Source organism: Capricornis sumatraensis, chromosome 3 (assembly GCF_032405125.1).
Source record: "Capricornis sumatraensis isolate serow.1 chromosome 3, serow.2, whole genome shotgun sequence".
Lineage (NCBI taxonomy): Eukaryota > Metazoa > Chordata > Mammalia > Artiodactyla > Bovidae > Capricornis > Capricornis sumatraensis.
Genome location: NC_091071.1, coordinates 61,285,109 through 61,312,418, shown reverse-complemented (window position 1 = coordinate 61,312,418; position 27,310 = coordinate 61,285,109). Strand labels below are relative to the sequence as shown.

At 36.5% G+C, this 27,310-nt stretch overlaps 1 protein-coding gene across 1 annotated transcript in view; it reads right to left on the bottom strand.

Annotated features, from left to right (window-relative positions):
• The window catches only part of CWC22 (CWC22 spliceosome associated protein homolog), a 64,927-nt gene that overhangs the window by 23,208 nt on the left and 14,409 nt on the right, over positions 1-27,310 (bottom strand). Inside the window, exons 2-11 of the mRNA XM_068968299.1 lie at positions 21,976-22,111; positions 17,213-17,280; positions 15,743-15,853; positions 13,012-13,251; positions 7,398-7,526; positions 4,346-4,514; positions 4,028-4,081; positions 1,743-1,878; positions 1,449-1,655; positions 1,297-1,359 (exon numbers count right to left, since the gene is read on the bottom strand). Coding sequence (XP_068824400.1) covers positions 1,297-1,359; positions 1,449-1,655; positions 1,743-1,878; positions 4,028-4,081; positions 4,346-4,514; positions 7,398-7,526; positions 13,012-13,251; positions 15,743-15,853; positions 17,213-17,280; positions 21,976-22,002 — 1,204 coding nt within the window. The 5' untranslated portion in view covers positions 22,003-22,111. The remainder of the gene's footprint in view (positions 1-1,296; positions 1,360-1,448; positions 1,656-1,742; positions 1,879-4,027; positions 4,082-4,345; positions 4,515-7,397; positions 7,527-13,011; positions 13,252-15,742; positions 15,854-17,212; positions 17,281-21,975; positions 22,112-27,310) is intronic.

The following is a 27,310-nucleotide window of genomic DNA, read 5'->3' as shown; positions in this document are numbered from 1 at the left end:
ACCCTCTCCAGTATTCTTGCCTGGAAAATCCTGTGGACAGAGGAGCCTAGTGGGCTGCTGTCCATAGGGTCTCACAGAGTCAGACACGACGGAAGCGACTTAGCATGCTTGCATAGCAGGGAGGCTGTAGAAAAGGAAATTCATACGAAAAGAAGGAAATAGACTGAAGGGGTTTCTCTATGTTTGGAAACTAAATTTATTAGAGAAAAAGGAATCTGGCTATTGCAGCGAAATGTCCCTATTGTACCAGATTTTAGGATAATGTATAAAATGGGAAGCTTCTTACACTTTTACTTCCCCTTCAACATTCTGCTTCTAAGCATGATTAAAGCACAGAATGCAGCAATAACAGAGCTCTACGACTCTGCTCTCTCTTCCAAGGAGCTTTCAGAGCTGTCAGTATTTGTTAGGTAAAATCACAACTCAAGGGAAATAAACTTATAAAATTACTATAGAACTATAATATGTAAAATAATATAATTATATATTAGAATGATGTAAGTAGCTCTGAATATTAGCTTTAGAAGAAAAATGACACACATATTAAAAAGAAAAACAACTGGTACCAGTGTCTAAATACACACTCTGTGGTAAGATAAAGTACTGTATTTTATTTATCCTTATACAAACATTTACTCTAACTTACTCTAGGTGACTTAGCTAGTAATGGCAGAAACAAAATACAAACCAATATCTAAACAAACAGTGCTTATGATATACTAATGTTGTACAAATGAGAATAATCAATTTATCCATTAAGTATACTAAGCTACCATGATTGATTTTATCAGAAAGATAAAATCCTGCCCTCAAGAAATATGAAGTATAGAACTTTATAATACAGTATAGCACTTAATCAAATACTAAACTGGTGGCAATTTAAGCAGCAACTCTTAACTGGAAGTGAGGTTAAATAACGTCCATTGTAATACATGGATATTTCTTAAGAGGGATGAAACTGAAGAGCTGCATAATTAAACAGAGAAAGAGGAGAAGGAAAATGAGTTAAATATTTAAAATGAAGTAATACCATGGATAGGACTTCCCTGGTGGGCTATAGTCCATAGGGCTGCAAAAGATTCTGACATGACTTAGAGACTGAACAACAGCAACAATACCATGGATAAGCACTAGAAAGAAAAATAACGCATGGGCAAATGGTGAAAAGAGAACGGCTTCATACAGCAAAGATCTCAGTAGGCAGGGGTCAGAGTGATCTATACCATTCTATCAGTATCATACAATTAAGTAAACTTCTTCTTTTAAAAGGAAATTATTTTTTAAAGTTCTACATACCCTTCTTTATAGCTCTGTACTTCTCTTCATTCTCCATAAAATTAGGATCCATCTTGAAAACATCTCAAAAATAAATAAACACAAGTTGTTAGTTTATTTTCGATACTGACATTTGTTTGTATGCTACTTCCCAATGCCCGCCCCTGACTTACTAAGAACATCTTCTGGATTATAGTCATCTTCCAGAGGAAGCATGTGGGTGAACTGATCATCTTCTTCCACTAAATCAAGTCCTTCTAGGATAACAGGGTGGTCCTTGAATCCATCCTTCCTTACAGCAAACATCACTTCAATCATATATTGAACCCTTTTGTCAATTTCAGACTCATGGAGAATGTTTCGAAGGCGTTCAAATATAGCTAAAGTTAAACACAAAGAAAATGAAATAAGCACTACATATAATACTCAAACAAAAGCTCAATCTCAAACCAAGGGTATATATTTACCATTGATCCCTCTTGGTGACACTTGTGTTAATTTGAGACCACATTCCTTAAGAAAACCAATAGCTACTTCAACACTGTCATCTGTTGGTCTTTCCAGAAGCAAAGTGAGCATTTCTAAGCATAAAACTTCATGAGCCTTGAATAGAAAGAAGACACACAAAATGCTTTCACATGTATTAATCTACTACTGATGGTAATTTTAAAAATTAGTACATCTAATTTTTACAGTGATGATATTATACATATGATGAGCAAATTTTCATAATGTACATAAAAATACTCCAAATATGGGATACAATTTTTCTTTCACTTCCATTATGCATCTGCTAAGAATTTCCTGATGATTTTTCCAAAACTCTTAATTTACTACACGGATAGAACTAGATGATTTATCTCTAGCAGAAATATTCCTCTTATATTCTCTATATAGAAAGATACATTATCTTTAGGAAATGTCGTAATTAACCTCAAAATAGAAGTTAAAGTCATTTACTAATTTTTAATCTGAGATATTTTCATAACTACTATATGAAGATAAGTAACATGATTCTTTTTATAATATCCTTCTCCATGATCATAATTCTATATTCATTTCCCAATTCATTCTCTCAGCAATTCTGTTAGGAAATAGTTCTTAAATTACATGAATACTAATTTTCTCAGAAAATTTCTTTCTATAGTTTATAGCACACAATGACAGTTTTGAATACGTCTATTTTTATTTAAATCACTCTACACTGGCCATGGTCAAAGTTTAGAATTTTATCAACACCACCAAGTAGAGAAGGAATGAAAGTACATTGAGAAGCTTTGCTGTAAAAGAAAATGGACTTAGGAAGCATGTTTCAAAGACCATACATATGCCTTTTAAAAACTAGACTCTTACTTGCGATAGATAGACAACTTAGGAAAATATTCTCTTCACATCTAGCACAATATCAAAAATACACATTGCTTTTATTTTGGGAAGACAGGCAAGGTTGAACAAGAAAATAGGGACAAGAAAATACTGCCCTGTACCACAGTTTGAAGATGCAAAATACTTACCATTTTAACTGGTTTATGTAAATGCCAAAAATATCTCCAAGTATAATATATAATCAAAAACTGAAACATATCTGTGCTATTGTAGTCTGTGAAATTAGGTTTACAGACATGTAAAATTATGTTGCTGTGATCTTAAGTAGAAAATTATCATTGTAATAATATGACTAGGTTAAAATCTAAAAGGTTTCTTAAAGTGAGTACCAGAATTTCATGTAGCAAAGAATTTAAATATTATTAAATGTTAGAGAAATAAGATTAAGTGTGTCTTCAAAATCTTCCTCTTATTTATAGATATAATTTTTAAAAATAATACCTATCTGAAGGAAAACTGTGAGTATGGACAAGAACAATCTTACTGTTTTCATTTATTAAATGTGGCTCAGCTGGTAAAGAATCCACCTGCAATGCAGGAGACTTGGGTTCAATCCCTGGGTTGGGAAGATCCCCTGGAGAAGGGAAAGGCTACTCACTCCAGTATCCTGGCCTGGAGAATTCCATGGACTGTACAGTCCACAGGATTGCAAAGAGTCAGACACGACTGAGCAACTTTCACTTCCTCATGGAGAAGGGAATGGCAACCTGCTCCAATATTCTTGCCTGGAGAATCCCAGGGAGAGAGGAGCCTGGTGGGCTACAGTCCGTGGGACTGCAAAGAGTCAGACGCTAGTGAGCAACTGACACATAACTTAACAAGTCAAAACTCTCGAACAGTGGATAAATAAAAAAATAAACACAAAAACTAAATAATAAAATGATAAATTTTTGCATTTAAAACAGATTAAAATTATTTAGTACATAATATTTTATAAAATGATTCTAAGAATATATGAGTATATACATATACCATGTAGTTATACATATGAATATACACGTATATATGCAGTTGTGGGGAATAGCACTTTTTAAAGAATATCAGCTGTTAGGTTTTCTTGAACACTAGGTACAGGGAAAAGAGAAGAAATAGTAACTTTTAAATAAAAACACATTATAGTCTTTGAAGGAAAAAATATGCAGTTAAGTAACCATGTAGAATATTAAGAGTTTGATTAATTTACTAACACTTGTCCTGGGTTCCTCTTTACATTAAAAAATGCATTTACTATAGTTCTAAAATTAAAATATCATTCAAGACACTTTTCTGAAGGTCTGTAAGTCAAAACAAAGATGTCACTGAAGTGGCATCAAGCCTGTGGTCTAATGCCACTGAATGGCACCAAATATTGAAAATAATTACTTACCACATTTTGATTAATAAGATGTGCCACAAATTTTGAAGCTGTCAGACAAAGTGGCTGAAAAGGGAAATTAGAGACAAAGTTAATCTATAAACTAAAACCAGTTTTCATTTTTCTATAGAGTCTACAGTTTACTTACACACTCTCCTTAAAATATGTAACATTCAAGGTAATTTTAATGTGTTATAAAATAAAAATTAGTATCTGTGAAAACATGCCATTTCTGGATGAACAGAAATCAACATTGCTTACTAAGGTTGATACTTATGGTTTATTAGTCTGTTATCTATAGCAGTCTACTTACAAGTCCATCACATATACCTTATCATTTCTCCGATAGCCTTTTCGAAAATTAAGAATTAATCTTTTGAGGATTAACTCTCCAATTTGTGGAAATTTTGAGTTGATAATTGCCACTAATGCTGCATAAACGTGGGTGAAGATTGGAGAAGCACTCTGTGCTTGCAAAACAGATCTGGATAGCAGGCCTCTGGTTAAAAAAGAAAAGAAAAGGAGTCAACAATACTCACTGATTTCATCAGAAGGAAAAAAATTCACCTAAAATCCAGCTATATTCAGTTCAGTTCAGTTCAGTCGCTCAGTCGTGTTTGACTCCGTGACCCCATGAACTGCAGTATGCCAGGACTCCCTGTTGGCATCACCAACTCCTGAAGTTCACCCAAACTCATGTGCATCGAGTCGGTGATGCCATCCAGCCATCTCATCCTCCGTCATCCCTTTCTCCTCCTACCCCCAATCCCTTCCAGAATCAGGGTCTTTACCAATGAGTCAACTCTTCCCATGAGGTGGCCAAAGTACTGGAGTTTGAGCCTCATCATCAGTACTTCCAAAGAATACCCAGGACTTGTCTCCTTTCAGATGGACTGGTTGGATCTTCTTGCAGTCCATGGGGCTCACAAGAGTCTTCTCCAACACCACAGTTCAAAAGCATCAATTCTTGGCATTCAGCTTTCTTCATAGTCCAACTCTCACATCCATACATGACCACAGGAAAAACTATAGCCTTGACTAGATGGACCTTTGTTGGCAAAGTAATATCTCTGCTTTTTAATATGCTATCTAGAGTGGTCATAACTTTCCTTCCAAGGAGTAAGCGTCTTTTAATTTCATGGCTGCAATCACCATCTGCAGTGATTTTGGAGCCCAGAAAAATAAAGTCAGCCACTGTTTCCACATCTATTTGCCATGAAGTGATGAGACCAGATGCCATGATCTTAGTTTTCTGAATGTTGAGCTTTAAGCCAACTTTTTCACTCTCCTCTTTCACTTTCATCAAGAGGCTTCTTAGTTCCTCTTCACTTTCTGCCATAAGGGTGGTGTCATCTGCATATCTGAGGTTATTGATATTTCTCCCAGCAATCTTGATTCCAGCTATATTCAGTTCAGTTCAGTTCAGTTGCTCAGTCGTGTCCGACTCTTTGCGACCCCGTGAGTCGCAGCACGCCACGCCTCCCTGTCCATCACCAACTCCCGGAGTTCACTCAGACATCCATCGAGTCAGTGATGCCATCCAGCCAACTCATCCTCTGTCGTCCCCTTCTCCTCCTGCCCTCAACCCCTCCCAGCATCAGAGTCTTTTCTAATGAGTCAACTCTTCGCATGAAGTGGCCAAAGTTCTGGAGTTTCAGCTTTAGCATCACTCCTTCCAAAGAACACCCAGGACTGATCTCCTTCAGAATGGACTGGTTGGATCTCCTTGCAGTCCAAGGGACTCTCAAGAGTCTTCTCCAACACCACAGCTCAAAAGCATCAACTCTTTGGCGATCAGCTTTCTTCACAGTCCAACTCTCACATCCATACATGACCACAGGAAAAACCATAGCCTTGACTAGACGGACCTTAGTTGGCAAAGTAATGTCTCTGCTTTTGAATATACTATCTAGGTTGGTCATAACTTTTCTTCCAAGGAGTAAGCGTCTTTTAATTACTTCTCTGTAAACCATCATAAAAGCTATATAAGAACTAAATTTTCACTACCCTTATCTAAAGGAAGAAATTGTCTTACTAATAAAACATTTTGAGGAAATAAAATTTCAATCTGTACTTATATAAAATAGATTTAATATAATATTTTTCAAAAGATTTTTTCTCTAAATATAAATCTTCTTTTCCAGTTGCTGTTCATTACATCTGTTCATGAATTTAAGTTCTTAACTTCTTATATTAATTCACTTAACATTATCAAAAGTGAAGGGAGAAAAGACCTGCTTCAAAAGTACTGAACTTTGACTTAAAGTAAAATTTCCACTATAAGGCCATCATTCATATAAATTAATTCTGCGATTAAAGACAAATCTGGGTGGTTTCCACCTAAAAGACAGGCTTAAGTCTATTGTTCATGAAAATAAAAGTGAAAACAATATTCCTAAGAGAGATAAAGACATAACGTAAGCACTGCAGAAATAATGCTAAAACAAGGACAGGAATATGAAAGCTCCTACCTTCCAACTCATTTTGAAATGGACATGTTTCTATCAATGTATACATTTGATAAGAAGAGAGATACAAAATGGGCTAACTGTAGAATTATTTTTACCAATGTAATAACAGATAGTTATTCAATTTTCAAACGGCAGAAAAACTATGTCTTCATAGTTATCAGGTTTAGGTATGGTATCTGAATCACTAGAGTGGAAAATGGAAAAAGAGAACTCAGCTTATAAACTGTAACATCTTAAATTACCCTTGTAACTTTTGAGTCTGCTTCTTCCTGAATAAAATGAGAGTGCTTTCCTGTGGCTGCCTCCCAGTCACCTTACTAACCCCCACAAGGTGCAACATTTTACTTTACATATATATCCCAAACTTCTGCACTGATGATCTAGGTCATATGGGAAAATAGTCCTCAGATTTTAAAATAAATAGAACATAGAATATTTCCATTTCCTAATGAGTTAAAATATCACAACTACTTAAAAACCACACAGAAAATGGTTGTTATTCCCTTCTGCTTTTGTAAAATTCATTACTTATCTTTCTCATTTCTTTCACATTCCCACTTTGCTTTCATTATAAATTAAACTGGTGTGAGGAGCAATTTGTGTATATATAAAGAAATTAAATATTTATTTTTCTTCATGAGTTTAAATTATTGGAAGTATTCAGTCAATAAATAACTGTGCCAAAATCATTATGTGACATCAAAGCTTCTCAAACAGTAAAAACGCCATATAAGCTCTAACAGTTGAGTTTAAGTTATTTGTTAGTAGCTTACATATTTATAACTGTATTTTAAATACTCCTTGAAATTTTCTTTGAAATGTAGTATAATAAATGATTATTTTTCATGTAGATATTATTTTCCATTGAAAAAGTGCTATGAAATATTACAAATAAAACAGCCAAGGCTTACCTTCCTCTAACTATATTTTCTTGAAGAAGTTCTTGAATAATAATACTGATATTGGAAATGTTGACTTTGTTGATCAGGCCATTGATAGATTTCTTCAAGGCTTCCCAGCTCATCCTCTGGTATGCTAAGCTAAAAAGAATTGATTTTAATAAAGGTGAAATCTCAGTCAGCAATTACAGTAACAAGAGGTTATAAGAACACAAAAAACACTTAGTGTTCCTTTATTTTTGAAATAATTTTCACAAAATGACCCAAAAGAACAATAAAATATATGACCACATGGATATAGAGATTATACCTAAACCATATCTTATTCTCCATACATGATATTCATGTACAAATTCCTTTTAATAACATAATAAAATAAAACAAGGATATGTAAGGATAACATTGTTCTTATATTCATGTATATGTGTGTTAGTTCCTTGGGAGTGTCTGACTCTTTGCAAACCCATAGACTGTAGCCCACCAGGCTCCTCCATTCATGGAATTTTCCAGGCAAGAGTACTGGAATGGGTTGCCATTTCCTTCTCCAGTCCATATATATTGTAATTTAAAACATTTATTAGTTAGATTCAGTACATGTTTATTTTATAACACTTAATTTCCTAAACTTGCCTTTAAAGGAAATGTTTTAAAGTAAAAGCAACAATTTTTTATTTAAATTACAATATATAATACCTAAATACAAGCTGTAAAAAGGAAATTTGGTATTATGTTCCTTCTCATAAAAGCATGACAGAAGAAAAAAATTAAGTTTTAAACTATAAAGAAATAGTATTAATTATAGAAAAAGGGAAAGTCATACAAAATCATGGAACTGAAAGAGTGTACTAAGTATATTAAAGAACATCTCTATATTTACGCAGTAGTCCCACAGGCTTATTAGCTGAATGCTAGACGGCTACACTGTTGGTTTTTTTTAACTTAGAGCACAGGTAAATTATTTAGTCTAAATGGGTTTCTTTAGGTTGAACTGGTAATATCTAAGGTCTTTTAAAGCTCAAATTCTACAGTTTTTATAATTATTTCTCTGTGGAATACGATTTCAGGTACAAAAAGTTTCAGCCTTTCATTTCTCTGGCAGTCTGGTGAAGGTAATGAACTTCTTAGAATAATGTGTATAAACATATAGGATAACAAAGGATACCAATCATACTGAAATAGAGCTTTCAAAGGATGAAAAGAACAAAAGTTTGATATTCCAAGTGCTTTTTAACACATTATATAGCAAGAAGTGGTAGTAGGCATAACAACTTCTTTAATTCACAAGTAGCATAAACAGTATTTTGAGGTATTTGTAACAAATAGTCTGTTAATACTATGGTCTGCTGCCTACATTCCTGATAGAAATGTTAAACTACATCAATTTTAAAAGATGCAATTATTTCCAATTTACATTCATGGACTGCCTGAATTTTATCCAATGATCTCTTGAAAGTCTATAGGTTAAGATTCCCTGTTTTGAACCCTCCTACACTGTTGATGATTGACTATGCCAAGGCCTTTGACTGTGTGGATCACAATAAACTGTGGAAAATTCTGAAAGAGATGGGAATACCAGACCACCTGACCTGCCTCTTGAGAAACCTATATGCAGGTCTGGAAGCAACAGTTAGAACTGGACATGGAACAACAGACTGGTTCCAAATAGGAAAAGGAGTACGTCAAGGCTGTATATTGTCACCCTGCTTATTTAACTTCTATGCAGAGTACATCATGAGAAACGCTGGGGTGGAAGAAGCACAAGCTGGAATCAAGGCTGCCAGGAGAAATATCACTAACCTCAGATATGCAGATGACACCACCCTTATGGCAGAAAGGGAAGAGGAACTAAGAAGCGTCTTGATGAAAGTGAAAGAGGAGAGTGGAAAAAGTTGGCTTAAAGCTCAACATTCAGAAAACTAAGATCATGGCATCCGGTCCCATCACTTCATGGGAAATAGATAGGGAAACAGTGGAAACAGTGGCTGACTTTATTTTTCTGGGCTCCAAAATCACTGCAGATGGTGACTGCAGCCATGAAATTAAAAGATGCTTCTCCTTGGAAGGAAAGTTATGACCAACCTAGATAGCATATTCAAAAGCAGAGACTACTTTGCCAACAAAGGTCCGTCTAGTCAAGGCTATGGTTTTTCCTGTGGTCATGTATGGATGTGAGAGTTGGACTGTGAAGAAAGCTGAGCGCTGAAGAATTGATGCTTTTGAACTGTGGTGTTGGAGAAGACTCTTGAGAGTCCCTTGGACTGCAAGGAGATCCAACCAGTCCATCCTAAAGGAGATCAGTCCTGAGTGTTCATTGGAGGGACTGATGCTGAGGCTGAAACTCCAATACTTTGGCCACCTGATGCAAAGAGTTGACTCACTGGAAAGGACCCTGATGCTAGGAGGGATTGTGGGCAGGAGGAGAAGGGGACGATAAAGGATGAGATGGCTGGATGGCATCACCGACTCGATGGACATGAGTTTGGGTAAACTCCAGGAGTTGAAAAGGGAGGACTGGCGTGCTGAGATTCATGGGGTCACAAAGAGCTGGACACGACTGAGTGACTGAACTGACTGACTGACTGACACTGTTGATGGGGATGTAAACTAGAGCAGCCACTATTGTGAACAGTATGGAGGTTCCTTAATTAGAGTTACCATAAGATCCAGCAAGCCTACTTCTGGACATACATCCAGAAAAGACAAAAACTGTAATTTGCAAAGATACATGCACCCCAATGTTCACAGTGGCACTATTTATTAACACAGTAGTTAGAACATGGAAGCTAAGTGTCCATCAACAGATGAACGTATAAAAAAGATGCAGTATGTCTACACCATGGACTATTACTCATCCATAAAAAAGAACGGAATATTGCCATTTGTAGCAACAGGCATGAACCAAGAGATTATTATACTAAGTGAAGTAAGTCAGAGAAAGACAAATATTCTATCGCTTACATGTGAAATATAAAAAAATAATACAAATAAACTTATCTACAAAAGAAACAGATTCACAGATACAGAAAGCAAATCTATGGTTACCAAGTGGAAGGCAAGGGAGGGATAAATTAGGATTATGGGATTAACTGATACACATAAAGTAAACAACAAGAATTTACTCTGTAGCACAGGGAACTATATTCAATATCTTATAATACATAAAAGAATCTGAAAAAGAATATGTAACTGGGTCACTTTGCTATATAACTGAAACTAACACAATATTATAAATTAACTATGGTGGTGGTGGTTTAGTTGTTAAATTGTGTTCGACTCTTGCGACCCCATGTCTGTAGCCTGCCAGGCTCCTCTGTTCATGGGATTCTCCAGGCAAGACTACTGGAGTGGGTTGCCATTTTCTTTTCCAGGGGATCTTCCCAACCCAGAGATCAAACCTGGATCTCCTGCGTTACAGGCAGACTCTTTACCAACTGAGCTACAAGGAAAGTCCCAAAATACTTTAATGAAATCAAAAACAGAAAAAACAAAAGAACTCCTGTTTTAGAGTTCTATACCAGGTCTATCAAGGAGGTGGTGGTAAGAGCTGTCTATACTGGTGAGAAACCTGATTTTATCACTGACACTGTCATCAGCAAACACTGAAGATAAAAAGCAGACTGCAGTTAATTTCATTACTGTTTATAAATTCTCTATAGATTGCACATTCCCTTTCTGCCTGCAACTGAGGTGGAACTGCCCTCAACCCAACCCTTTGGTATGCTACTATATATAGTAGTAAGATTCATGGATTAACAACTAGCCTGATCAATAAGATACTGCTGATACATAATCACAAACTCTTCCATTAAACTCTGATCAACAGACAATAATCAAGTACAACTGTACTTCTTAATTAGGAAACCTACAATGAACCTGATTTAGTATTTACTGAGGAAAGACTACACTTCTACTTCTGTTTCCTTTATAGCCTATAGGCAGAGTTCAACTGTATATAAAATTATCTTCTAAGAATCTGCTTAAAATTGCATATATTATGGATTCTGCCCACATTACAAAGAAGACTCGGAGATTAATGACAATGCTTTCAATCTTTTACAGTTAGGATTGCTTTGAATGGGGTCAGAGACAGTAAATATTTTTCACTAATACTTCCACTACTGCCTCCTATAAGAGCAGCATGCCTGCATCATCATGAAGCTCCCAAAACCCACACAAGCAACTTCCAAATCCCTTCTCTACATAACACTGCAGGCATCACTACCAAGTGCTAGTCTATGAAACATTAAGAAAAACTTATTGTTTTAATGTCATTTAAATGTCCCCTTTTAGCTCATAAATTTTTTATATTTTATTTCAAATATTTATAACTTATTTTATAAAAATGACATTTCTACCTCAAGCTAATACAACAAATTTATATTTAATTTCTATAAGGTTCTCAAGTACTCTCAAGTTGCATGAAAATACACAAGAAAGATACAGAAGACTTTCTTGACTCACCTGGAATCTGTTTTTCTTATAAGTATACCTACCTTCTATCACAATCTTTTTCTTGACTACCTGGCAACTGAGTGACCATTTCAATCTTGGGCCATAGTTTTCTTGGTTATTATCTCATTTCACTAGAGAAAAAGGGCTTGAAAACAGCTGCACTTTTCTATATAGTTTCTCATCATTTCAATTATTTTGAAAAGAGAAGGAAAGGTACTTAAAGAGAGAATGGTCACATATGAATTTTGATTATTTGCCTCAATGTGGCAAAAACTATAAGATGTTATGTTCTAAAAAAAGTAGGGAAAAGAGAAACCGTCAACTGCTTCACAGGTTAGTACAAGGGCTGACAAACTCACCCAAGAGCCAAATTTAGCCTATAGCCTGTTTTTGCAAATAAAGCTTTATTGGAACACAGCCCTTCTCATTTGTGTACATGTTTTATCTATGGCTATGTTCAATATAATAGTGAAGCATGCATCCTCAAGTTACGTCCAACTCTTTGAGATCCCATGGACTGTAACCCGCCAGGCTCCTCTGTCCTTAGCATTTCCCAGACAAGAATACTAGAGTGGGTTGCCCTTTCCTCCTCCAGGGAATCTTCCCGACCCAGGGACTGAACGCACGTCTCTTACATCTCCTGCACTGGCAGGTGGATTCTTTACCACTGTGCCACCTGGGAAGCCCTGTAATGGTGAAGGGGAGTAGCTACAACAGACAGGATAATGCATAAAGCCTAAAATATTTACTATCTGCTCTTTTGTAGAAAAAGTTTCCCGATTCCTGGTTTGGTATAACTAGAAAGATCCATTTTAGTTCTAAAATATCAATAGTACTCTTGATTATCAATGAAAAATGGATACCACTAATAAGCATACAACTACAAAAGGAATGGTTTGAAAACAGTAAAAACAAAAAAAAGATAAGTGACCTTTCCTCAGACTTTTCCACTCATTCATGCAAAAATTAAAGACATTAAGAGCTACTGTCAGGGAAAATATTAAGCAGTGCTCCAATGGAGCTTCTGAAGGCAGGAAGGAAAGAAGTATAATTTGCGGTCTCTATCATTAGGGACCCTGCATGTAAATTCTCAAGAGTCAAGGTTAATTGGAACACAGATGACTTTTTTCAGTGAGCGTGTTACCGCCTTATATACTTAGTGATATTGACATGCCTGTTTTTATCTGTAATCTGTTCCTGCATCATTCTGAGTTTGGCAGGAGGAATATACGCTCCACCAGTGCGAGTAAGAAGAGGATCCAGCTCCTCTTTCTTCTTCTTTGCAGTAGGTTCATCCTGAGCAGAGGAACTCTGGGTTACCGATGGTTCTGGGCTTCTTCTCCCAGGAGATGGTGACTTCCGAGACCTCTTCCGATCCACATCTCTTTCTCTGCGTTTCTCTCGGTCTCTACCTCTGTAACACATTTTTTTGATGGAGAAAAGATGACACAAAATACATTCTTAAATGAACTGCATACCAAATGAGTGAGACCACTGGGGGGCCACAGATTCAGACAAGGAAAAGGGGTTTGGCAGTGCCTCACAGAGAAAATGTAACTTAAACTAGGTCATCAAGGCTCAAGAGGATTTACGTTGGGGGCAAGGTGGCGAGGGGGTGGGGAGAAGGGAGGATGGCATTCTGCAACTAGTAGAAGACAGAATAACTACTAAAAAACTGAGCAAGGTTATTTAGGCCAGAATAAGTCAAAATAGTAAAGAATAATGTATAACAGCAGTTGGAAAGATGAGTTCGAGTCAGACTATAAAATCTTAAAAGACAAGCAACAGACTAAGATTTTTATCCTGCAAGTGGTAAGAAATCATTAATAATTTCTGAGTGGGATAGCAACATGAAAATAGTGTTTTCCAAAGACAAATTGGCCTGTGATGTATGTGATAAGTTGTATAAAGGAGAAACCAGAGTTAACCTCCAATAATAGCAATTTAGGAGTGAGACTGTTATCATAAATTGTAATTTGAAATTGTTTCCTGATAGAACTGACAATTTATTATAAATCTCAAAATATCAGAAGCTTCTGATTATTTTAGACAATGTGAAAAAATAAACCATTTTCTAGCCACAAAAACTCTTCCCTACTAATGCAGGTGACTATCCTTTGTAAAATGATTATTTAATGTTTTCAAACTATTAAGAAATAGCAAGAAAGAATGAATCTTTGCTGTCTGCTCTCTTTCCCCAGTGAGAGTTTGTCCACTTGGCTGCTTGCTACATACATCTGCCTAGAAGCTCAGATTATTCTGCTCATGCTTTGTGCAACCATGAGTTATATGAATAACTATCACTGTACTACCAGGAAAGCACTTAGTAGATTTTACCTAAATCTAGAGGGTATATTTGAAATAATATGTTTTAATACATGGAAAAGAGTGCTTCTAGTCACCTTCCCAGGTAGCTGTGGAGAAACTGTTTTCCAGCTAAAGCACCTGAGTGACTGCCCCATGAAGACACAGTCTGTACCTACCAACACAATGTGAACAGTGGTAGCGGGGAAAGTGGTTCCAAATAGAAACCCTAACTAGTCAAAGAGGTGCTCTGAAATCTAGCCACTGCTTTGTAAATGAGTTGAAAATTTTACATCTACAGGAAAAAGCAACTCATTTTATATCTATTCTCTGTAGAGAATAGCTACAGAAGGAATTTACTGACACTGGTTATGATTCTTCTGAGAAACACCAGGTAAGACTGCTTGTTGGCTGGTAAAATTGTGTCCTTATACAATTATAGTGTTTCTCCTTCAGAGTGCAGAAGTAATAGTCTTCTCAGTCTAAACAGAAATATTTCTCTTCAAGTGTTTTTGTACTGTTAGCCTTTATAGTCTACATAATAAACAATGTGCTTACTTTACAGTGTGTGTGGATCAAATCAAACTTTGTATACATACACTGGGCTAGACAAGGAATTATAGTGATGTAATACAGTCATGGGTACGGATATAAACATAGGCTCTGGAGTCAGAATTGAGCTCAAATCTCAGTTTCATTATCTATTAGACAGGTAACAGCAACCTGAGGTAACAATCAGTTCTAACCCACTTCTTTATATGTAAATTGTGAGATATAGTATCTAGTATATAAGAATTTTGACAGCATTTGAGATGGTATGAGAATGCCTAGCTCACCAATTATGGTGGTAGCAGTTGCTCTTTTTAAAGGTGACTGCAGATAAACCTGTCTTTTGGAGATTAATTTAATCTGACATTTATCAGGACAGGTTACATGTTAGAAAGTAAGCAGTGAAAAGGAAATTTTGGCTGCAGATATCAAATAATGTGTTTGGTTCCAAACTATGGAGAAATCTGATCAAAATTCTAGTGTGGTACAGTCTGGGTAGTCATGGAATAGACGATATGAGAGAGACGTCAAAAAGGATATAGAACTAGGTGAACAACAGTACATGGTAGGCAAGTTTTGGAAACCAGATGACTAATAAAGTGGGCAGTCAAGTTCTCTAAGACTCAAGTAAGAATAATTTATACTTAGAAAATGGTAATTTCATTCTCAATGTCCCTCTGCCATTATGTAAATTAAGGTCACTCAATATCATAAATGATTTTCATTCAGTAAAAAATCTCAGAAACTCATATAAGCCAGTTCCTCATATAGCACAGTATGATGAATAAAAGCTTGAGACCTAGAGTCAGACAGACGAGGACTTGTCACTGACACACTTTTAAAACATGAACAAATGAATTAACTGCTCTAAGCTTCATTTTCTTCATCTATAAAAGTCATACATTTATTGCAATAAGAAGTTAATTCACATTAAGTCCTTATTAGAAAGCCTGGCACATAAAAACATCCACTTAATGCTAGCTGTGATTATTATTATGCACAAAGAAAATTTAAACAAGTATGTTTCTATAGTTAAAATATCCAATACTAACCGTGACTCCATGCTACTATCATAAGAACGTTCTCTCCTTGAACGCTCATAGTCTGACCTGCTGGAATCAAAGTAGCCTCTATCCCGAGGAGATCTTTCTTGTTCTATGTACCTAACACATAAAATAAGAAGACCAAAGTTACAAGTTGAAAACAATGATGTTATACTTAGAAAAGTCATATATTGGTAATGGTGATATAACTCTGTGACTGTACAAAGTCTATCAAGTGGATCTTAACAGATTATTTTGTTGACATCTATTCAGTTCGTCATGATTATAAAAGCTTCCCGCTGGTATGCAACAAATCAACTCCTGGAATTCACTTAACCAGGCTTGACATCCTGGGCATACTGTCCTTAGCAGAAGATACATATTTGCATATCATATGCAGTTTAGTGGGGACAAAGCTATCCTCCTGCTGTCTAGCTGGCTCATTTTATCAAAGTACTGAATAGTGTCATTGGTTGTCCTCCACTGGTTGTCAACCACTAGTGTCATTAGTTGGCCTCCATAAAATCCAGTTATTCCACTCCAAAAGGCTATCTTTATCAGCTCCTATTCTTAAAATCATATTATTAGATATCTGTGACAATGGACTGAATGATCAGCAAACAGGGATAGTTAGTATAAGATCTGCCTTTTGAATCTCAAAAGTCAATAAAATCAGAGAACCTTAACAGAAGTTAATACATACACACATGATAAATATACACAGTAACATAATCTATGTCTCATACGCATATCTACAATTTATTTGCATATACACATATGTGTGCGTATGTCTATAGAGAGATTTTCTAAAATATATATATAGGGAGGAGGTGATCCATGAAAGACGATAAGTAGGTGCAGAATACAGTAATTAACTTGTGTATAAAGCAAAGGTTTTTTGAGACAGCAGAATGGAATATGAACAAAGTACATAGGGAATAAGAGATCAGACAACTGAAAGAAAATTTAGAGGATGCTTCTCCTTTCATAAACTCTTTTTCAAGGTTATAGCTTACTAAGTGAAATAACTGAAGTCATACTATGAAGGCATGATGAACATTAATGGTAACATTTCTGAGCCTTTGAACTTAACACAATTACGATAAGATACATATAAAAACATTTTGAAAACTATAAAGAGCCATGTAAATATAAAGGATTAGTATTAACAGTAAAAGCACTTCAAAAAAATGTGATTTCAACTAAACTTTCCAATTTATAAACTTCTATGCAGTATTTGACATATTAAAATTATTCTCCTTCACCTAAAAAATTTCAAAAAAATCTAGAATTATTTACTAGAAATTCCTAGAATAGTCATTCAAGGATGATCTGTTCTCAACCCCACTCAAGTAATATTTCCTGTAAAACCATCAAAGAAAGTTATTAACCCTAAAATTAGAAATCTAAGAGCTAAATAATTTCTTAAACTTGTCATTAAAATCTTGAGTGGTATTTAGAACACATAAAATTGTTTACCTGTCTTCTGGAGAGGAGGTCCTTTGATATGAATTATAATTTTCCCGTCTGTCATGACCAGAAGAATGCTTTCAATGGAAAAAAAGAGGGGAAGGGAAATTTTAAAATTCTGTTAAAAAAACATACAGACAACAACATATGTATCTTGGAAACGAGAAGTGCTTTAAAAATTATTTCAAAATATGCTTTTAAACATAAAAATAATTTATACTACCTAAATAGTATATAAAACAAAATTTTCAGGCCATCCCAGGTAAATGTCTGTTGCAGTTATCTGTTTACTATAGATCAAATACTGTCTTTAAACAACAACAACAATAAAAAACCTCAAGGTTTAATAGGAGAAAATAATTCTCAAATTTTCGATGCCACTTAGCTAATATTTTATTTCTATGAAATGAGATTCGGATAGTAAAGAATCTGCCTGTAATGTGGGAGACCTAGGTTCAATCCCTGGGTTGGGAAAATCCCCTAAAGAAAGGAATGGCTACCCTCTCCAGTATTTTTGTCTGGAGAACTTTACGGACAGAGGAGCCTGGCAGGCTACAGTCCACCGGTTGCAAAGAGTCAGACACCACCGAGCTACTAACACTTTTACTTTCAATAAGATTTAAATTTATAGAACACCATTTTTATAAAGGCCTTTCCTGGTGAAAACCATGACCAAAGGATGGAGGTTTTATTGCAAGAACTCACTTCTGTGGTTATGCCCACATCTTTCATAACATTGCACTTATGTTATTATCTCCTTTGGCTTAAGAAAACCACATTAGTCCAGGTTACCAAATCTGGACAAAACAAAAGAGACTGACTAACATATTTATGAAAATTCATTTTGGTTTTCAGCAAACATATTTAAGTGTCTGATACAGCATGTATGACACTATGGTAGGCTGTAAAGATTTTAAAAATATGACTTGTAAAATATAGCTCCTAAGCTAAATCCTTTGAAAAATAACATACAAAAGATAACTTCAATGTAATATGAGGCTGAAGATACATGTCACAATGAGAGAGAGATATGAATTATCCAGTTTAAGAACATATTCTAATTTAAAAATCCAAATACACTTAAGATGCCAAAATATTTATAAACAGGTAAATTTTTAAACCAGCTATAAAAATATTAATATTGACAAACATTTTTAAGAATTAAAATGATTTTAATTAACTAAAAGGAAATACAGTATGTTTTCAAAGAATCTTAATCTTGAAATCTAAGAAAAAAATAACACAAATAATGAGTAATTTGTTCCACATACTGACATGCTTGCCTCCTTAAAGGGAAAAATATACATTCAAAAATTGAAAATTATACTGTAAAGAAATGTAAACAAGCTCCAACATCCTCTTATGTTACTGCTGTCAGTGGCTCAGTCATGTCCAACTCTTTGACCCCACTGACTACAGCCAAGCTTCTCTGTCCAGTCAAGAATACTGGTTGCCATTCCCTGCTCCAGCGGATCTTCCTGACCCAGGGACTGAACCTGGGTCTCCTGTATTGCAGGTGGATTCTTTACTGTCCAAGTCACCAGGGCAGCCTCGCTCTTATGCTATGACTAATTAGCAGCAGTTTGAGTCTATTATCACAAGTAAATTAATTGCTAATACAATCTCCTTAAGTACTGAATTTTTTGACTAATATATACTAATTAGACTAATGGGTGCTGGTGAACAAACATGTGATCAAAATTTATAATTTAAGGTAGTCAGTCTGGCTATATTTTATACTGAGTGCAAACATCTTAAAATCTGGTTTCTAATATGTTTAACTTTTAAAAATTCTTTCACTGGGCAGGCAGCAAAATTAAGTAGAATTGTTCAATACATATGACACAGGCTTCCATAAAACTTGACATCAAGATACTAAACCAAATATGGAGCACAAGATTCATGCAATTCATGGTAACGTCAAACACAGTATTTACTTATTTTTTATAAGACACACCCGTTCCTCCAGCCTAGATACTCTGGGGGATACAAAAGATAGGAAAAACCTTCAAGGAGATTAGGATCTTAGAGGAGAGATGATTAGAAAGATTTCTACAGTTAAAAACATCAGATTATAAGTGAGACAGATAGAGAATGGGGAGGAGAAGAGGGAGGAGCGGGGAGAGAGAGAAAACAATAAAACTGCACTCTCTACTTTTCTTTTACAGGACATGACAATTATTTTGATTACATTAGGGAGAAGGCCTCAATTCTGTGCTAATGATTTTTAATACATCTCCACAACATCTGTTGTGAGCAAGAGGGAGAAATCAAAAATACTGAAGTCGTGACTCAGGATTTCATAAATGCGATCAAGTTAACCAATGGCTGGCACATATAGCCAGTGCTAACAGGCGATCTTAAGTCGGAACAAGCACTGGGGTACACGGTACCAAGAGTGACAGTGAGTTAAGGGGAACTTGAACTGGGTTTCAGTACATTTTACTTAGTGAAAAATTTCAGAGTTTGACCCAAATAATAAGAACCTGAATTTCCCTCTTTCCCTTATTATAGAGGTTAGATTTGAAGTCAGAGCAGTAGTTGATGGCAATATATCATTGAAATTACCTTTAAAAATTCTCTAAATCTTTCCTTAAGCAAAGCAAATAATGGTACACTGAGCAGTCGTCTGTGACAATGTAGATAGCAGTGTGAGGAGGTAATAGGAGCAGGAAGCCTGTGACCAGAGGCTCTGAACATCCCTTAGGCTCAGGGAACAAGTCTTTACAGCAGAAAGAGAGGAGAGGCTGGAAGAGTTAGGGAGCTTGCCTCTAACTGGCTAAGGAAGCTACGTAAAGTCAGTGGAAAAATAAGGGATCCTCAGCTGAAGCCTCCTGAACCTTACAGACGAGGCCTCAGAACATGAAGAGAGGATCTGAGACAAGAATGGGCCCAACCCAGCTAGTGGCCAACAAGATGGAGCGAGGAAGGCAAACGAAACTGAAAACTGGCTGAAGAGGGCTGAGCCACTAAGTGCGAACACCTTGCTGGGGACATTTCCCAGGCTAGGGTGATGCCCCAGAAGACCCATGTGGACGACAAAAGGAACACGTGGAGAGGCCCAGTCTGAGAGAAACAGAAGAGGACTCAGAAAGACTGAACACTTCTCGCTCTGTGTTAAAGGCAGAGACTGAGCTGACTGCTCTTGTCTAACATGGCTCAGTCAAGAGCCAGTTCTGCACAAGGTCTCCTTTCTCCTTAGGTCCCCAGCTCCTATCACAGTCTGCCACCTACTACGCCACAATTAAGTGTTTAACTGTCAGTGGAGCAATGAATACAAGATCCAAAGAGGCAGGTTTCAGAACACTACATGCAGGTATCTACTGACAGACGGCGCCAGCTTCCGGGACAGCGAACTCCCTGCCAAAGGAAATATGTAAGCACAGGCTGGATGTCTACCTAGGACGGAGGCCTGGAGAGTGTCTTCTCATACTCAAAAGAGGTTTGAAGAGATGGCAACAGAGCCTGTCTCGGTCCGTAAGCACGTCAATTCATTTTATTAAGCATTTACCACACCTCAAGCGTGGTACCTGGTGCCTGCTGTTAAGGAGCTCCTATTTCACACTAAAGTCGGTTTCGGGGTGCAGGGGTGGTGGAGGGGAAAGGAGATGTGTCTGTCTTTATAATCAAATAAAAATCCACCTTCCCCTTTACTGACTCCAAGATACAGAAGTAATGTGCCTGCTTGTAGATCTACGGACTACACACATTGGCAAGTAGATCTGTGCAGCTGAGATGAAAAGGAAGGATAATGGTTTGCTCTTCTGCCAAGCCCACTCAGGCAGAGGAACAGGTCTGAAGAAGATGGAGTCACAATCCTTGTGACCACTCTGACTACCTCTACTGTTCTACTCTTCTCACAACCTGCTCCAGCCACACTGGGCTCTTCAGTTTTGCCTCAGCTGTTCCTTTTGCCTAGCACACTCCTCTCCTAGACATCTACTGGGCTAACTCCCTCATTTCCTTCAAGTGTGTGCTCAAAAAGGCCCCCTTTCACTGGGCCCTCCCTATTAAAAGCTGCATCATCCAACTGCTACTGATCAACCTTACCCTATTTCTTTTCTCCATAACACAATCTAGCATTTAACACTGAGAATACTATATAATCCACTTACATATTAAGTGTATGGTCTATTTGCTTTCTCCACCACTAGAATGCAAACTGTAAGACCAAGGAATCCTGTTTTGTTCACCATTTTACCCAAAGTGCTCAAAACAATCACAGGGACATAGTAAGAATTCAGGGAATATTCGGTGAATAAACGAATGTATAATGTCTATAAACTACAGCACAAAATAAGTAGCCCATTTATGCACCTGCAATATGCAACAAGAGGCTCACTTGTAGGCAGGCATGCAAAAACTGTGACCAGCTGAGAAAGAAGACAATCATCTTCCATTTTAGACTCATGCAGGAAATAAAGCTCTTTAAGAAGAATGGCGCAATTTCCTGCTGTTTGTTATTCTTCTTTTATACACACATGCTCACTCACATATACTTTCTTGATTTACCCACACATGCACACACTCATACACATGCGTGTGCACACACACACACACACACACCCTCCTCCACCCCTGTATGTTCTCTCAACCTACCACGTGGCCATCTGGCCAAATATCTAGAGTTGAAATTGTGTTAAGTTCAATGTGTATACGACACAACTCTACTGTCTGGTCCTACCGTCCTAATTATATAAATGCATTTTTGTTTAAAGGGTAGATAAACGACTACAAGTTTATGTTCTTTATTATAAGGTTCAAACACTTACCTTTATTTGTGCCACACTACTTTTCATTTTCTTTTGCCAGTTGATCTGATATGTCAAAGACTCCTTAAGTCAGCCCAAATAAATACCAAACAAGATGAATTCCTTGACAGTTTACCTTTCTGTCTGCAAATGTCACCTATAAAATATACCAAAATAAACTTTTGTTAACACTATTAAGAAGTGTGTAAAATGACGATATGTCATTATTTTGTTAATTTTTGAAAAATGCTGAACTCATAGTTATGTTCATATACGACTGCCATTCAAGTATTTTATAAGAACTGCGTATCAATAGTTTATAATTTATGGTATGGTGTAAGGTAATGAAATCACAAAAGTGAAATGGAAAAAAAAAATTAAAAGAGGTAGAGAATATAGAGTAAAAATTGTGCTCAGCACCAAAATAATTGAAAACAATTTTAAATAAATCTAGTCTGAATTGGAGAAAAGATGATACAGATTATCTCGTCCAATCCTTCATTTTAAGGATAAGAACACTGTCATGTAAGTCATTTCAATGTTCTAAGTTATAACAGTGTTCTAAGCTATAAAACAAGCTGGCAGCGGACTAGAAACCTAGCTTAAGGACACCTGATTAGGTATTGTTTTCACTGAACCACATATACAAATAATCTAGGTGCTATAAAGTACAGTGATACAGAGTTGCCATCACTTAATGCAGTTGGGGAGGTATATAAATCACTAAGTAAAGAAAAGTTTCCTTTACCATGGTTATCATGCTATCTAGATTAGTAAAAACAAAATATAGCTGATTCTTCACAAACGTGTCAATCTACAAAGTATAACTGCAATCTAAAGCATATCATTGCTCAGGGACTCCGAGAGCAGAGAGAGCCAGGGAAGGGAAGTCCCATGTGCTCAATATACTCTCTCAAATTTCTGACTACACCTGCACCCACACACATACTAAACCCACACACACTGAACAGAGTCCTGCTCAGGATCACAGAACTGAACAGACATGTGAACAACTCAAGAGACAGATGGGTTCAAGGGAAAGAATTTGCAACTTAAGCCTTATTAAATAATTGCCTAAAGGGTCACCATTCCTCAGGGGAATACAACAGAATCCAAAGTCTTAACAGAATAGCAAAATGTCCAGGATATAATTAAAAATAACTTATCAGATAACTGTGGCCCAATCTTGAGAAAAAAGACAATCAATCAAAGAAAGCCAATACTGAGACACCAACCCAGATGCTGAAATTAGCATAAGAGGTTTTCAAAGCGTAGTCAAAAGTGAAAAGGAAAACATGCTTGTAAGGAAAAACATAGAAAATTTCAGGGAAAAAAACCCCCGAACAAAAAATGAACCAAACTGAAATCCAAGGACTGAAAAATACATGAAGCAAAAAAATTCACTGGACATACTTAAGAGCAAAATGGAGATAAAGGAAAGCCAATAAGTTTGATGTAAAATCATTAGAAATTATCCAATTTAAAGAATAGAGAAATTTTAATGAACTATACCAGGGATATGTGGGACAATATAAATGGGCATTGTGTAATTAAAGTACAAGAAGGAAAGAGAGAAAGAATGGGACAGAAGAAATATTTCAAGAAATAACAGCCAAGATATACCCAAATTTGATGAGACACAAATTTACAGATTCAAGAAGCATGAACACTCGCCAACAGTATTAAGAAAACCACACTTACACAAATAGTTAAATATGCTGCTGCCGCTAAGTTGTTTCAGTCGTATCCGACTCTTGTGCAACCCCATAGACAGCAGCTCACCAAGATCCCCCGTCCCTGGGATTCTCCAGGCAATAACACTGGAGTGGGTTGCCATTTCCTTCTCCAATGCATGAAAGTGAAAAGTGAAAGTGAAGTCACTCAGTTGTGTCCGACTCCTAGCGACCCCATGTATTGCAGACCACCAAGCTCCTCCATCCATCCATGGGATTTTCCAGGCAAGAGTACTGGAGTGGGGTGCCATCACCTTCTCCAAGTTATATATAGTAGTCAGTAATCAAACTGCTGAAAACTAAAGATAAAGAGAAAATCCTGAGAGCAGCAAGAAGAGAAAACAACACACTATACAAGGGGAATAATTCAAATTATTTCTGACTTTTCTTTAGAAACTAAGGAGACCGAAAGACAGTAGAATAATCTTTAAAGTGCTGAAAGATTAAGAAACTGTTAGCTTCCAGCAAAAATAATCTTAAGAATGAAGATGAAATAAAGACATGTTTTCTGACTGAACAAAGCAAACAGAAACAACTAAGAGAAACCAAGAGAATGCATCAGCAGCAGACCTGCACTGCAAGAAATGCTAAGGGAAATAATACCAGAGAGAAGTATGGATTTTCAAAAAGGAAAGAATAACACTGGAAATGGTAACTTTCTCAAGAAATATAAAAATTACTTTTTCCTTTATCTAAAATACACAGATCTGTTTAAAGCTGAAACTATGTTGGAGGAGACTCTTGAGAGTCCCTTGGAGTGCAAGGAGATCCAACCAGTCCATCCTAAAGGAGATCAGTCCTGAATATTTATTGGAAGGATTGATGTTGAAGCTGAAACTCCAATAACTTGGCCACCCGATGAGAAGAACTGACTCATTTGAAAAGACCCTGATGCTGGGAAAGACTGAAGGCGGGAGGAGAAAGGGACAACAGAGGATGAGACGGGTTGGATGGCATCACTGACTCTATAGACATGAGTTTGAGTAAACTGGAGTTGGTGATGGACAAGGAGGCCTGGCGTGCTGCAGTCCACAGAGTCACAAAGAGTTGGACACGACTGAGCGACTGAACTGAACTATAATGTCTTGAGAGGGCATAGTGTATGTATGCAGATATATGTGCACTAAAGTGGACCTACATGAGGCAACGTTTCTGATTTTTTTCTGAGGCAGTACAATATGAACTCTAAGAAGCCTGTGAAAAGTTAAGGATAGACATTATGTTCTCTAGAGAAAATGACCCAAAAAAATGTAAATAAATATAACTAAAATGTCTACAGATAAATTAAAATGGAATTAAAAAAACTTATTTATAAAGGCAGGAGAGAAGGAACAGAAGAACAAAAAACAGAGAGGACAAAAAGAAAAAAATAAGATGGCAAACTTAACTAACTCTATGAATTATGTCAAATATTAATGAACAAACATTTCTAATTAGAACACAGAAGCTACTCCTCCCTCACCTCAGGTAATACAGCCTTGAAGGTATATCGTAGACTATAATCTAGTCTTGTCTAGATTGTAGGTCCCACTTGCCTCCTCAAAATGACTCATTTGCCATACACAAATCACATGATTCTTTTCAAAGATCCTGTTTTTACAGCTATAAAAAAAAAAATTTTATTCAACAAACTTTTGCCCAAAGGTAATGGTATTTTTTTCTAACCTCTACTAGCACCATCATTATATTCTAGCATATCCTTATCATCTAGTATTATTTATATATACATTTATTCAATAACAACAAACATTTATTGCACTTGTATTTTGCCAGGCATCCTTCTAAGAACTGGGTAGACAGCAATGAACAATTCTAACAAAATTCCCTGCCCACATGGAGCTTACTTATAAATTTATTTATAGATTAACTTATAAAAAGTAAAGTTACTTTATTTACAAAAAGTAAATCTATAATGATAAGCAACGCACTCAGCTGCTAATAAAGCAAAGTGGCTGGCTGGGTTTTTTTTATACATGTCATTTCAGATCATTACTTAATACTGTAAAACAAGATCCCGAAGTCACTATGTTTAAAAAAAACAAAGTGGAATATGAAAACCTGCATGGCTGGAGAATTACTTATACATATATTGGGGCCCACCTGACTTACTTAGAAGATCCGTATACAGGGGTAGAGGTGGAGGGCGGGATACCTAGGCACACTGGCTTTACAAAGGCATCCCCAAGGTAATTCCAATATCCAACTCTCAAGATTTCTCAGCTTTCCAATTCTGGACGAGAAACTGGTTATCAATTTGTCTTAAATCATGAGTCAAATACAGGACTCCACAGCTTATCTACTTTGTAGTGAAGAACTTAAGACATAAACCATTTGAAAAGGGAAACATAAATTTCAAACATTAATCCTTAACTCACTGATAAAAAGCACATACATGTATGTAAAAAACAAAAACCAGTATCAGTGCTTTTTAAATCAGAGAAATTCTGGGCACAATTCATAGGGAGAAAGTTCTCACTCATAATGCACTGATGGCCAGAGCACAGGCTTTTTGGAGCTTAGGACATCAGCCATGATAATTAAAGTAACAGTATCTACTACAATGGGCTTCCTAGGTGGTGCTTTTGGTAAAGAACTTGCTGCCAATCCAGGAGATATAAGAGATGGGGGGTTTGATCCGTGAGTCGGGAAGATCAACCGACTCCAGTATTCAGAATCCCATAGACAGAGGAGCCTGCCAGGCTGCAGTCCATAGCATCGCAAAGAGTCGGACCCGACTGAAATGACTTTAGCATGCACGCATCTGCTATAACATGATCACAAACACAAACTTAAGCACTGAACTGGAGTCATCCAGATGACAAAATATGTTCATGAAACACTTTTATTATCCTTAAAATGAAAATAAAACATGAAAAATTGAGACAGGGCAAGAAAAAAAACCTGCATCAAAATTCAGTCTTCCTGTGTAAACTAGATATGTATCTGATAACAGTAATTGTTTCAATGATTATGTACCTCTCAAGTTAAAAAACGCATATACACAGACTGGAGTAAACGGTAAAAATTTTCTTGCCCGTAGGCTTAAATATGCTTATTAACTGTGAGATCTGGAACATATTTAATGTAAAAATTAAAAGCCTAGAGAACTGTTAATGTCCTTACATTCATAATTTGTCCCTACTCCCGGGATGATACTATATGATACCTCAATAGAGCGTTCCATTCTTCTGTTTTAATAATGTTGTTGTACAAATTAATTGGGGCTTCCCCAGTGGCACAGTGGTAAAGAATCTGCCTGCCAATGTGGGAGACACAAGAGATGCGAACTGGACTGCTAGGTCAGGAAGATCCCCTGGAGTAGGAAATGGCAACCCACTCCAGTATTCTTGCCTGGAAAATTCCATAGACAGAGGAGCCTGGAGAACGAGAGTCCATGGGGTATGACTGGGCACTCACACACAGACACCCCGCCACCACCACAAATTAACTGAGTCCATGGGGTACGACTGGGCACTCACACACAGACACCCCGCCACCACCACAAATTAACTGAGTCACTTGCTGTCCATAGGAGCTTTTGTTCCTTCCTTACACTCACCAAGACTCCCTCCATGAACTAGGCTCAAGAACTGAACTGTCCAAATGAACCTCAAAAGAATCTA